Source organism: Heptranchias perlo, chromosome 26, assembly GCF_035084215.1.
Source record: "Heptranchias perlo isolate sHepPer1 chromosome 26, sHepPer1.hap1, whole genome shotgun sequence".
Lineage (NCBI taxonomy): Eukaryota > Metazoa > Chordata > Chondrichthyes > Hexanchiformes > Hexanchidae > Heptranchias > Heptranchias perlo.
In genome coordinates this window covers 15677596-15689933 of record NC_090350.1, presented here as the reverse complement: position 1 = coordinate 15689933, position 12338 = coordinate 15677596, and the positions used below count along the sequence as shown (strand labels likewise).

The 12338-nt window shown below is 44.0% G+C and overlaps 1 protein-coding gene across 1 annotated transcript in view; it reads right to left on the bottom strand.

Annotated features, from left to right (window-relative positions):
- Positions 1-12338, bottom strand: part of LOC137342516 (ribonuclease ZC3H12A) — a 35291-nt gene that overhangs the window by 16985 nt on the left and 5968 nt on the right. The window contains exon 2 of the mRNA XM_068006439.1: positions 8513-9138. Within this exon, the coding sequence (XP_067862540.1) occupies positions 8513-9138 (626 nt within the window). The remainder of the gene's footprint in view (positions 1-8512; positions 9139-12338) is intronic.

The following is a 12338-nucleotide window of genomic DNA, read 5'->3' as shown; positions in this document are numbered from 1 at the left end:
CTCCTTGCTAGTAAATTATTGTGATTTTAATTGCTGGGCAGTAGGTTTTCTTGGATGACCAGGACCATTGTCAGGTCTCAGACACTTAAGTCCCCCCAGAATGCTAGAATGATATTTTCTTACTCCTTCCCTTTCCCCATATCTACTTAGAATCACTCTCTCCAACTTTTAAAATGTAAGCTTGATGGAATTTGATTCCTTGATTTATCTTGTCTTATCTCCTGTTGTTTTCAACCTTGACAGTGTCCTGCACGATGGGCTTTGACCTTTCACCTTGGCTCTTTCTTTTAACTCTTTCCGAATGGCCTACTCTTGCTCCTATTTTCTATGTTTCTATGTTTCAGGAGCTTTTAACCGTGTTAGTACTGAACCTTTTCATGCTTTTTGCAATATGCTTTTCGGCCCTTGACAAAGCTGCTTCTAGGCCTTCCAACAGAAGTTAAGAGAGAGCATGAAGCTTTGTCTTGCACTCTTGGTGTTCCTTCATACGAAATTCTTACAGGGCTCGACAGGGTAGATGCAAGGAGGATGTTTCCCCTGGCCGGGGGAACCAGGGGTCACGGTCTCAGAATAAAGGGTAGGCCATTTAGGACTGAGATGAGGAGAAATTTCTTCACTCAGAGGGTGGTGAATCTTTGGAATTCTTTACCCCAGAGGGCTGTGGAGGCTCAGTCATTGAGTACATTCAAAACAGAGATCGATAGATTTCTAGCTATTAAAGGCATCAAGGAATATGGGGATAGTGCAGGAAAATGGCATTGAGGTAGAAGATCAGCCATGAACTTATTGAATGGCGGAGCAGGCTCGATGGGCCGAATGGCCTACTCCTGCTCCTATTTCTTATGTTCTAATGTTCTTCTCCTTTGCTCATTGCCCCAGTCGGATGCCTGGTTTGAGATTCGGAAACTTATCCTGCAGAAAGTGACAGATGAGAAACTGAGCCTGTCAAGTCCATGGCTCTCTGTGTACCAATCTGCTGAGTCACACAGCCAGAAATATGCAGCCGAGTACAAATTCTAACAACCTCAGCAGTAATGGACACTGAAGAGCTCAGTAACAACGCTGGCCATTCAATGCTGAAACTGTCCAATTGCCTTTTTGTTCCATGTACCTACATAGGAGCATAGGAACAGGAGTAGACCATTCAGCCCCTCGAGCCTATCCTGTCATTCATAACTCTCAGACTTGTACTGTGGGTATTACAGCCTGAACGAGTTGGCATGTTTCAAGTCTTAAAAGAAAATTGGGTGTGTCATGAAGACTTTTGTTAGCCAACTGGTGATACAATGGCTCTGATATTTCCGGGGAGGGCCGAAAACGGTCAAAGAACCCGGCGAGGATGGGGAAGTGGAGGTCCTGCCGATATTAACGGCAGGACCTCATTATCATTTTTTAATTTCGCTTCCCATTCGGCCGCTGGCCAAATCGACAGGCTGGTTGGCTGCTGGTCAGGAAAAATGGTGGCAGGAGGCGCAGCCAGGGACCCCTGGGGTCGGTCCCCGGCAATTAGGAGAGGTGCAGGCTGCGAATCAGGGCTTGTGGGGGGGGGGGGGGGGCGGTGGGGGTGAGGGTGGTTGGCCATGATCGTGGGAGGGGGTGTGAGAGAGAGGGACAATCGGGGGTTGGGGAGAGGTCGGCGAACGTGGCAAGGATAGATAGAGGCCCCGATCGTCAGTAAGGTGCGGGTACCTAATGTATAAGGCGGCATTTAACTCTCTGCAAGTCTTAATACACAATCTACAACAGCACAGATAGGCGAAAACACAAAGGTTTCTTTAGACTTTGGATTCTAACATTTGGAGACAATGTTAAAATTTAGGTCCTGAATTTCAATCTCATAATTAACAATATTTCTGAAACCACCAGCAACTTGGAATACTTGACTGCTGGGAGTGGACATGGACTTACCCAGCCCCAGTCCTTAGGTCACTTGAAAGAAAGCTTTATTTAGGATACATAAAAGGCATCGTGCAGACGACGAGAACTTTGTGTGTACGTGTGCGTCTGTGTGCCACCGTTTTAATGAGGTTGGTGTGTGTGAGTGCAAAGTTATGAACTGGCCAAATTTCAGGTTTTTTTCTGACTTAATCTTAATGAATCCACGTCAGCTCATGGCATGGTTGTGTGTTGGGTGAGTTAAACAGTAATCAAGATATGCTGCAATCAGTACTGTAACAAGGAAGAAAGACAACAGGGAAATTTCTCTGAACCCTCAGTTCAGACTAAGGGAAATTTCTCACAATCTACCCTGAAAAAGAACAGGTAAAACTTGATCCCTTACGTCTACATGTCCTATCATAACATCGCTAATAACTTTAGTCTTATGCCAAGCAGTGAGTACCTTTATCTTTAAATTAAACAATAAAAAGACCACTGCGAAAAAAATTGATGAGTAGTTACTATAATGGATGATAGATGCAACTTGATTTAAATCAGTAATACGTGTAGGGTTTCAGATGATGATTGAAAATAACTTGATTAGATTAATGATCAAAGTCACTCACAGGCCTCCGCCACTGACTTTTATATTTAATTTTATCTATGAATTTTTATCTTAGTGAGGTGTAGGATGATTGCAAATATTCCAAGAAAAAAGAGATCACAATGAGTTAATTTGCTGTGAACCTCCCACATCTTAGGAACAATGGTTTCTTTCACATTGCACGTAAATATCGAAAGAGGAATAAATACTTAATAAGTAGCAAATGAGCAGTAACTTGTAACTCATGGCAGAGAGTGAATTTTTATATAATTCAAGGGTCGAAATAAACAAAAAAGAAAGATGCATTTATATCGCGCCTTTCATGACCTCATGACATCCCAAAGCACATACCATTAATTACTTTTGAAGTATAGTCACTGTTGTAATGTAGGAAACGCAGCAGCCAATTTGCACACAGCAAGGTCCTACAAACAGCAATGTGATAATGACCAGATAATCTATTTTTAGGTGTTGGTTGAGGGATAATTATTGGCCAGGACACCGGGGAGAATACCCTTGATCTTCTTCAAAATAGCACCATGGGATCTTTTACGTCCACCTGAGAGAGCAGATGGGGCCTCGGTTTAACGTCTCATCCGAAAGACGGCACCTCTGATAGTGCAGCGCTCCCTCAGTCCTGGAGTGTCAGCTTAGATTTTGTGCTCATGTCTCTGGAGTGGGACTTGAACCTACAACATTCTGACTCAGAGGCGAGAATGGTGCCACTGAGACACGACTGAAAATAATGTGAAATCACAAAACGCTTTCCTCTGAGGTTTTATGTCACACAGCACTACACTCTTGATAGGAAGTAAAACCGGCCTTCATCAGTGATACTTGTTTAAAAAGTGTAACAATTTTCTAACCTGCACATATTACAATTAGTGTGCAGTGTCTGACTTTACGATAGTGACCAGACACGTTTCAGCACGGCCTTTTGTGGAGTCACCTGAATCTGGAGTGGATTAGTCTTGTGATTCATGCCAAGCTTCCTCAGGGGAAGTATTCATCGCAATATTCGGTTGGATTAATTATAGTAAGAATGTCATAGACAGAACGGAGTTAAAGCACAGCAGCCAGTATAGTCAGCTTGTGCTACAGGGGAGAGTTGAGCAAGGATCTATTGGCATTGGCAGACCAGCAATAAGGAAACAGCTACTCCCTCTAGGAGTTTAAATTAGTTTCCAAATCAGTATCAGCCATGACATTAACAAGATCATTGATAAGAACGATGGTTTCTTTAATGAAGGAAATACCCTCACACAATGAATTGGCCATTCTTATTGCTGTTAGCTGCAGGTATTGAGGTTGGTGGGAGGGAATTCTTCTCAACACCCTGCAAGGTGACAAAATGTGGCGGAGAAAACGATAATAGACTAACGCTAAGAGCTGATTTTAATCCCCTCGTTCCCGGGACCAATGAAAACAAGGCGTGCTTGGGGTTAAGATAAAGGTGCCGTCCTATCACCTGCATTCTTGCCGCCTTCCTGCCCCACTGCTATTTTAAACAGACGTGTTTCGGGCAGCGTGAGGCCCTGGCTGCAAACAAGCAAAGGCCTCATAAATAGGCAAAAATTAGGCTCCGATGACGCAAAGAGGACCCAGACCCAATTTTAACGTGCAGTGCCGCTCAGCGCGAGAGCTGCCAGAGAAACCTGGCTGTAAGCAGGTGCTGGAGCAGGAGCAGGAGCGGGGGTCGGCTGGGAAGGTAATTTAAGAAAACTAAATTTGTGTTTCCTTGTGGGCTAGGAGGTAGGAGTGCTCCTCTGAGCTTCACAAGGAAATCGTGTGCCTCCCCTGCTTCCCCCCACCCCCCAACTGTGATCCCAACCAGGCCCTACCCCCGACCCACTTATCTTAGTGCCAAGGGCTGTTTCCATGGATTCCCGGCTGGCAGCCTCCAAATCCCGCTCCCACCCACCGGCCAGGTAATGATTCCCGCTGGGATTAGGCGGAAGACTCACTTAGGAGATGGTAATGAAGCTCAGGAGTTAAAATGATACTGGCCTCACTCTAGCGCAGCCATGTCAACTTGATACGCGCCCTGAGTTAAAGGCTCCAGAGAACATTCAGAACCTTATAGTCGTACAGAATAGATACAACCTTTCAGTTCCCAGCTCTTTGTTACCATTGCCAATCTTGAACCAAGAGCTGCCTTTAGTTAGTTCCTACTCATTCCAAACTTAATGGAATGAATCGCACTTTCTGGATTTCCTGCTACGTTATTGTTTTCACAATCGTAATTATTCAAAAGGTGTACTGCCTTCATGAATCAATGTTTGCTAAGCTGTTTGTTCATTTTAGTTGTGTAAGTGATACCATGATGTGTTTTAGATCGATTTACATCATTGAGTCATGTGTTGCTGACGGATTTGCAAAACGTTGATTCATGAAGTTGTTTTTTTGAGGGGGACGAATCTTGGAGTTTTGGGTGGGCTAGTTTCGCTAACTCACCAAATGCATTTAAAAACTCACCAGCTTTGCTCAAAATATGTAATATAAGAATAATAATTAAACTTGTAAGTGCATGTTGATTTACAATTTTATATTTTCTAGATTAAAATATTTAGTGTAAAGTTTAGATATTTCACTACAAAAACAAATCCAGTAAAGTATCTAGTCCCTGAAATTTAAAACTCTGAAGTTGGATAGGGTATGGCGCAGGACCTAATCTCAGTGTCTCATTTACACCATCCTATAATCTTGCTAAAGTTAATTTCCACAATGTGGTAGCTCTGTTGTCTTCATTAGTTTGGATGAAAATAAAGGAGCGAGTGAATTAGTTTTTGGTTTAGAGTTGCTACACATTGCCTTGCCCATGGAACTTCAATAAACGAGGACTGGCTAGGATCACTTTCAAAGTCAAATTTGGACAGCTCAAAACATGGCCCAGTTTCGAAGTCTTATACTGTTTCAAGTTGACAAGTCTTACAGAACAGAAAATTCTCCTGCTCGCAGGCAACCCAGACCAGACTTGTTCAGATTTGTTCTGTTCCTGATGGAAACACCCACCAGAATTATGCTTAAAGCAGCTGCTTCGATTATGGGTCATTTGATGAGGTGCTTCACAACACTGGAACACTGACATAGCTTTGGGATGGTAAAAATAATATGCATATATATTACACACACAAAAATATACTCTTGTAAACTTTTGTGTCTGCCTTGTCATGGACATGTCACTGTACATTTTCATTGCAAAATGCATATCAACCACCTTCCCATCATACAGGATCACAGTGGTAGATTCTGCACAGAGGAATAAAACAGTAGCCAAACATATCCAATGATAAAAGTTCCAAATACACTGTCCTGTTATTCTTCCTCCTCATGGTCTTGAAGTCAACATTGCACCATTAACTCATTCATCCCCAGGACCTTAAAACTGCAGAGCCTCTTGTGACACTAAGGACATTTCTGCCTTTATTTCATGCAGTGCTTTAAAATAGCTGGAGTTAAAATGGAAGCTTCCTCCTCCTTCACCAGGTTTCAAAATGGAGGACGAGAGGTGGGTTGTCGATGAAAATTGGTCTAGCTTCAATCTGGAAGTTTGTTCTACGTCAAAGCTTTACCAGATATTTGAGACTCAGGCAATATGTAACAAATTGTGTGTTAGCATTATATGCAAAAGTCTCTACTTTTAGTCTTTGATCATGGAGGATTGACAGCTCTGTCCTTAGAGGCCCTGAAAGCAGTGGAATTTTCCCCTCGCTTTTAGTTCTGCCAAAAGGATCCTGGCCAGAGTTTTCCGATTCTGTGTTTCTCTGCCAATTCTTTTTAATGGGTGGAATGCTGTGGTCTGGCGAGTGAACAGGCAGAAAATCCCGGCCTCTAACTCTGAGGGTGAACTGGAAATGTACACCATGCATGTACATCACCACTCTGTGAAATACCAGGAAGGACTGTTTCACCTATTAGTTCATTATCCCCTCCTGGTTCAGTCCACTAACATAATGTGGGCTGCTGCCTCCCTGGGTTCACCCCCACCCCCTCCCCCGCAATCGTTCCCTCCGCCTCAGACCTACCGGCCTGCTTGGCCTTCACCCCACCCAATATTGGGCTGGCCCTGAGCCGGTGAGCTGCAGCAGGACGCCCGTTCTGAGCGCGCAGCTCGCCAACGGCTTAGAAATGAGGCCCAGCCCTTGAAATGGACCGGGCTTCCAGTCCGGCAGCAATGGGCGTGCGTTCTGCCCGCTATATGCCTGATACGGAGGAATATTCAATACAAAAGAATTGGAGAGTAGTGGATGCTCACTATTGGCCTCAGTGACCCCAGGAGAGGGGGGGGGAGGAAAAAGTAGTGAAGGTTTTTATTATCCAGTGACCCCACCTGCTGTAAAATGCAGATATGGACAACAGGATCATGCCAGGTGATGAATCCCCTCATGGTTGAGCAGCCCATTGACACTCACAATCTGGTTCACATGTAAAGAGTGGCCCATTTGGGTGAGGTAATGGGGGCGGGGTCTGCTGGCTCCTGTGGAACCGCATCCCGGCCAGAGTTAAATGCTTTCACGACGAGGGGACGGGTCAACAGAAATACTTGAGAACCAATGGGGATTGCAGCAGTATTGCTAAACGGGGGAGGGGAAGATTAGGGCAGAGCGTCCTCAGGTCGTGGACGTACCCTGCAGTCACCTCTTCAAAGCTGTGTAACCTTCTCAGCCTGACAGCAAATACTTGGGCAGCAACTAACAGTGCTGAATGTAGAAATAGTCACTCCCTTAAATCACAGCTCACTGGTTGGTTTTATTTAAGTCCAGGAGAAACAGCGACTCTAAAATCAACATTTCAATGTACAGCCGCTCACTCTCCCTGGAACCCTTCCAATTGCACAGCCAATATCTTATGCAGCATCTGGTAACAGAAGCAGTATGTTCTCCTGTGCAGGAGCTGAAAATTCCCCTCAGAAGGAAGTGCAGGCCTATTTGTATCAAGATTTGCATACAATTTGTATAAAGTTTATGTATAAAGACATGTGTTGCTGATGAGTCAGCAGAGTTCAAAGTGCAGAATCAATGCAGGAAGCAGGAGGAAAGATTCCTGTAATGTTAAATTGTTCCAGGAAATCTTTAATTGTTTTGTGACATGTGCAAAGGTTAGAGACAGAATTATTTTACAATCATTGAAATTTCCTATTACCAGCCCAGCCAGTAATGAGGTATTAGGAGTTCGGGGCACTTTTGAGGCCTGATGCCTGCTCATATGACTCTTGAATTGGGAAAAGCCGAGTTCCAGAGTGGATCATTAACCACATCCATGGAACTCTCTCCACTGCCCTCTGAACGCCCATAAAATCTTTGTATTCCTCTTCTTGCCCGGGATATATCTCTGCAGTCAGTTGGGGGGGGGGGGGGCAGTGACGGTGGGAGGAATTTTGATGGCCAGTGGGTCACCGGTGGAAAACTGATGGTTTCAATTGGACTCCTGCTCGTCCGCCGCAGATTGAGGCCATGACGATTTGCACCGCCGGGCCTCATTAACATACCGCCATCAAACCCCCCACCCCCCGCACGGAATGGGTGAGAAGTGGGTGCCAACCTGTGGAAATTTGGGTGGCCCTCGGCTGCCTGCCATCACTCAGGTAAGTGTGGGGGGCAAGGTTCTGGGGAGGGGAGGGGAGCAGGGAGGTCTTGCAGTACGGAAGGGGCGAGGAGAGGCCTAAACTTTCTATGTGGGGCCCAGAGGAGCACTCCTGCTACTGTTCCTTTTCTCAGGTCAGAGTTCAAATCACAGTCAGGACCTGATGATGTCACTGGAGTATTGAAAGAAGGAACCCGCTGGCTTTATGCAGATGCAGAGAAGCAGGTTAAAATTGAAGATGGCGGGATCCCAGATTTCCCATTTTTCAAAAAATCCCCAATTGTTTTCCCATTCATGACATTTTGGCTAATTGAAATTGAAACCCTTACAGTAGATCCAAAGATACTGCAGGCAACACTTCTCATATGGAAATAGGGCAGTGATCGTTAGCAACATGTTCCTGCACGCTTTGAATATAAATAAGCTAAAAACACAATAGCAACGTACCTCATAGCTACATTGCTGCCATCTATGACAATTGTTCGCAAGTTGGCTTCCTGCTCCTGCACCTCTTCTGTCACCGGTGTGCCTGTTGGGGCTTTGGTTGAAGGACCACCACGAGACACTAGGGCAGGCACTGGGACCTCCTCTGGGACACACTCCTTCTCCACAGTGCCTTCCACCTTCACTAGCTCTCCGAGGATGGTGTTGGTGTCGGCGTTGCTGTCCACCTTTTGAAATACCGTATGGATCTGTTCTGGAGCGTAACCCAACTTACGGAAGAAGTCCATTTTCATCTGCAACTCAGAGGAGTCGACTGAGCTCAGCGGGGAGTCCTCGCACCCCTGCCTTGTCCCGCGTTCTGCCTCCAAGCTATTGGCCATTCTGGATTCTTTTGAACTGTTACCTTTCCAATCGATGGAGCTCATATTAGTAAAATCATTATTTGAATTGACTTCATTGGAAGGCAATTTCTGCTTGATAGGAAAAGCCCTTGTAGTGTGGGAGGAATCAACCAGGATGTTTCTGCCCCAGGTAGGGAGGTCCATGGATGGCTTGTGGTTGTATTGTGCATGTTCCGCCAAGCTCATGTTCTCCTGTGGGTAAGTCCAACGTCCTTTTAAATCTAAATCCTAGAAAGATGTACAGGTACATTTGTATTACTAAACATAGAAAATTAAGGTTATCAAAGCAGTCGCACTTCCTGACCAAAGTGGAAAGTTTATCTATGTTCAATCACGGACAGGAATAGGGCCAATGGGTTCACGAAATACAATTGCACACCCTTCAAGTTACTTAAGTCTTGCTGAACACCCCCAGGTAGCCAGAAATTTGCTGTCGAAAATTACTGAAATTTCTTATCAATTAAAGTTAAACTTTTACCTGTTCTCTTAATGTGAAGCCAAGGTGCATCCAACAACTATTAAAGAATCACTAGTATAGGAAATAAACAAATTTATATTGACAAAGAAATTCTCAACATTTGCCTCATACTGTGCCTCAATAGTATGCAAAAAGCTAATTCTCACTGGGAGTTTCAACCCCTTTGCTGTTCCATCCCATTGGTGTTCAGGAAAGATTAAGTAACTGTCAAATTTTGTTTGATAACGCTCCTGTGAAGTGCCTTGGGATGTTTTACTATGTTAATGGCGCCATATAAATGCAAGTTGTTGTTGTTATTTCTGATTTACTCTTTAAGGCTATTAATTGTCACAAGTAGGGGTTTAAATGAATTACCTAGTTGGTCCATTTATATTGGATGTACAACTGCTATGTTTACGCTGCAAGAGATAGTTTCCACGTCAACAGGATTGTCTTTAAAGCTATACATGCACTGTTTGCAGTTCTTTTCTGCAACACCAGTGCCTTCCCTAACAAAAGTGAGTACAGATAAATGGTGGCAACACTGCTGCTCCATGGGGGTATCTAGGATGGCAACAGCCTCTCATCTCAACCCTGATTTTTGGCAGCCCTGATGACATCACTGTCGGAAGAAGGACCTAGTTTGGTGATGTATAGCATATCCGACAGCAGTGTCCCACTACAATTACATAGCAGTTTGCTGCTGATAGCATCAAATAGATACATACATATATATCTGGCCATGATCACATTGCTGTTTGTGGGACCTTGCTGTACGTAAATTGGCTGCCGCATTTCCTACATTACAACAGTGACTACACTGCAGTAGTCACACAAAAGTACTTAATTGGCTGTGAAGTGCTTTGGGACATCCTGGTGTTGTGAGAGGAGCTATATAAGGGCGAGTTCTTTCTTTTTTATTATCTATAGTAAATAAATTGAAAATACCTGGGTACGAAATACACAGTCAGATCTGCTTCTAAAACTTATTGACAAGCCTCCATCGATATTTACGGGGAGGCGGGGAGAGAGCGCGATTCACATTTTTAACAATTTAACCCCTCTCCCGCCTGTCATGGGGGGAGGTGGGAGGTTAAAACTCCCCCCCCAAAATCTTTACAAAGTTCAAACAGCATTTCAAGGTGCAAAAACCTCCTTGGTGTTAGGACAGTTGCAGAAATCATTTGCAACGTTGTGTTACAACATAATCTCCTACATATTTCTAAATCACATTTCACAGCAAGGAACAGGGACAATAGTTGGGACAACAATTCATCCTTCACATACTTTTGCATAATTCCAAAACATTGAATCATAATGCATTTTGCTCCAAAGTCAAACTACAATCATTTGTTTATTCTCATATTGCACAGATCAACTTTCTACCATAACCTTTTATGAAAACACTGTCCCCTCCCAATCCATTTACCTCATGCCAAATCCTGCTCTTAATATAACGCAATGCAAATGCATACCTTGTATGGATCTGCATATGTTGCTATTAAGGTAACATGTTTTGGATCTTAACTGGTTCATAGAATTGCTGTTTGTGTGATTTAGACCTTGCACCTTGTCTCCGTGTTGATCTGCTGTCTGATTGGTCTATGCTGTTAACTTTTCTATTGCTCCAAGCTACAAAGCATGTTTTCAAATGTGGTCTTTGCCCAATGCTGCACAGATATAATAATAAACAGCACCGTGTCATGTTGGAATGTCTCAAAGTGCTTAAATTAATCACTTTATTTCAGTGCGGTGACTGTTGCGCATGCAAGCACAGCAGCCTGCACCAGCAATAGGGAAATGAATGAGCAGTTAAACTGTCTTTCTGATAATTTATTGGGTAATGTAAGAATTTTGGCTGGGACAGTGGACAAATTCCCTGATTTTTTTTACGCCCAGATGGTTTAATAGCTCATCCAGAGCCAAAGGACAAGCACCTCTAATGATATGGTTACACCTCAATATGGCACTGGAGTGTCAGCCTAGACTATGTTTCCAAAGCCTTGGCTTAAACCCATGAACTTCTGAAACGAAGACAAGAATACTAAAAACAGGGCACACATAAAGCTCTACCTGCAAGCAAATAGTAAATTTTCAGGTTACTATTTTAACTGAATTTGGTGTCCTGTTTTCTGGGACTGTAATTGCCCAATACGGAGAGCTAGCACCTTGGTACAGTGTGCTGGGATGCCATGCCATAGCATAAGGTGCAGACTTACCGCATAAGTTCCTCAGTTTTATTCTATGTCCCTAGAGCGATGTGCAGATTGGAGGTTCGGTGCTTTCCCAGAAAGAGGGAAAACCAGAGCGATAGCCTTCCTAATGGCACTCAAATCTACCTTCCAGATACTGACTCATCTCACGAAATTTCCACTTCTCTGTGGCAGATTGCCTGAAACATGGACTTATCCACAATCTTTGTTAACAGGGTGATTCAACCTTGCAGGGGAGACCATGTTCTCTAACTCCAAAATCCCTGACTGAATGAACATGAACTGGTAAAACACTATGGTTGGGCCAGAGATAGGCATCAGCCAATTCTGGGATTTAGTATAAGTGTGGACCAGCTAATGAGCAATTTCCTTTAAAGTGCTTAACTAATGACTTATTGTATACTTATCTCGGGTTTGGACTCATAGGAATACAACTAAAGGAAATAAACCAATCTTATACCAATCATCACCAAATCTGGCTGGATCACATCAAGTGCTATCAGGCCCCTCTCTCCTCTGCCAAAACTGCTCGCTACTCCAGGGTCATCCTGGAATGCAAAGATAAACCCGGGATTGTTTTCTTCATTACCAACTGTTTCCTTAAACCTCTCTCCCCTGCCCCCTCCAACCAAAAACAAGTGTGAGGAACACATGGACTTCATTGGCACTAAAATTGAGACCATCTGTTCAACTGCCTCTGCTGCATCCCTCCCTAGCCCACCAAGTCTCGCTTACCCTAAGGTTCGCCCCTGCCCTAG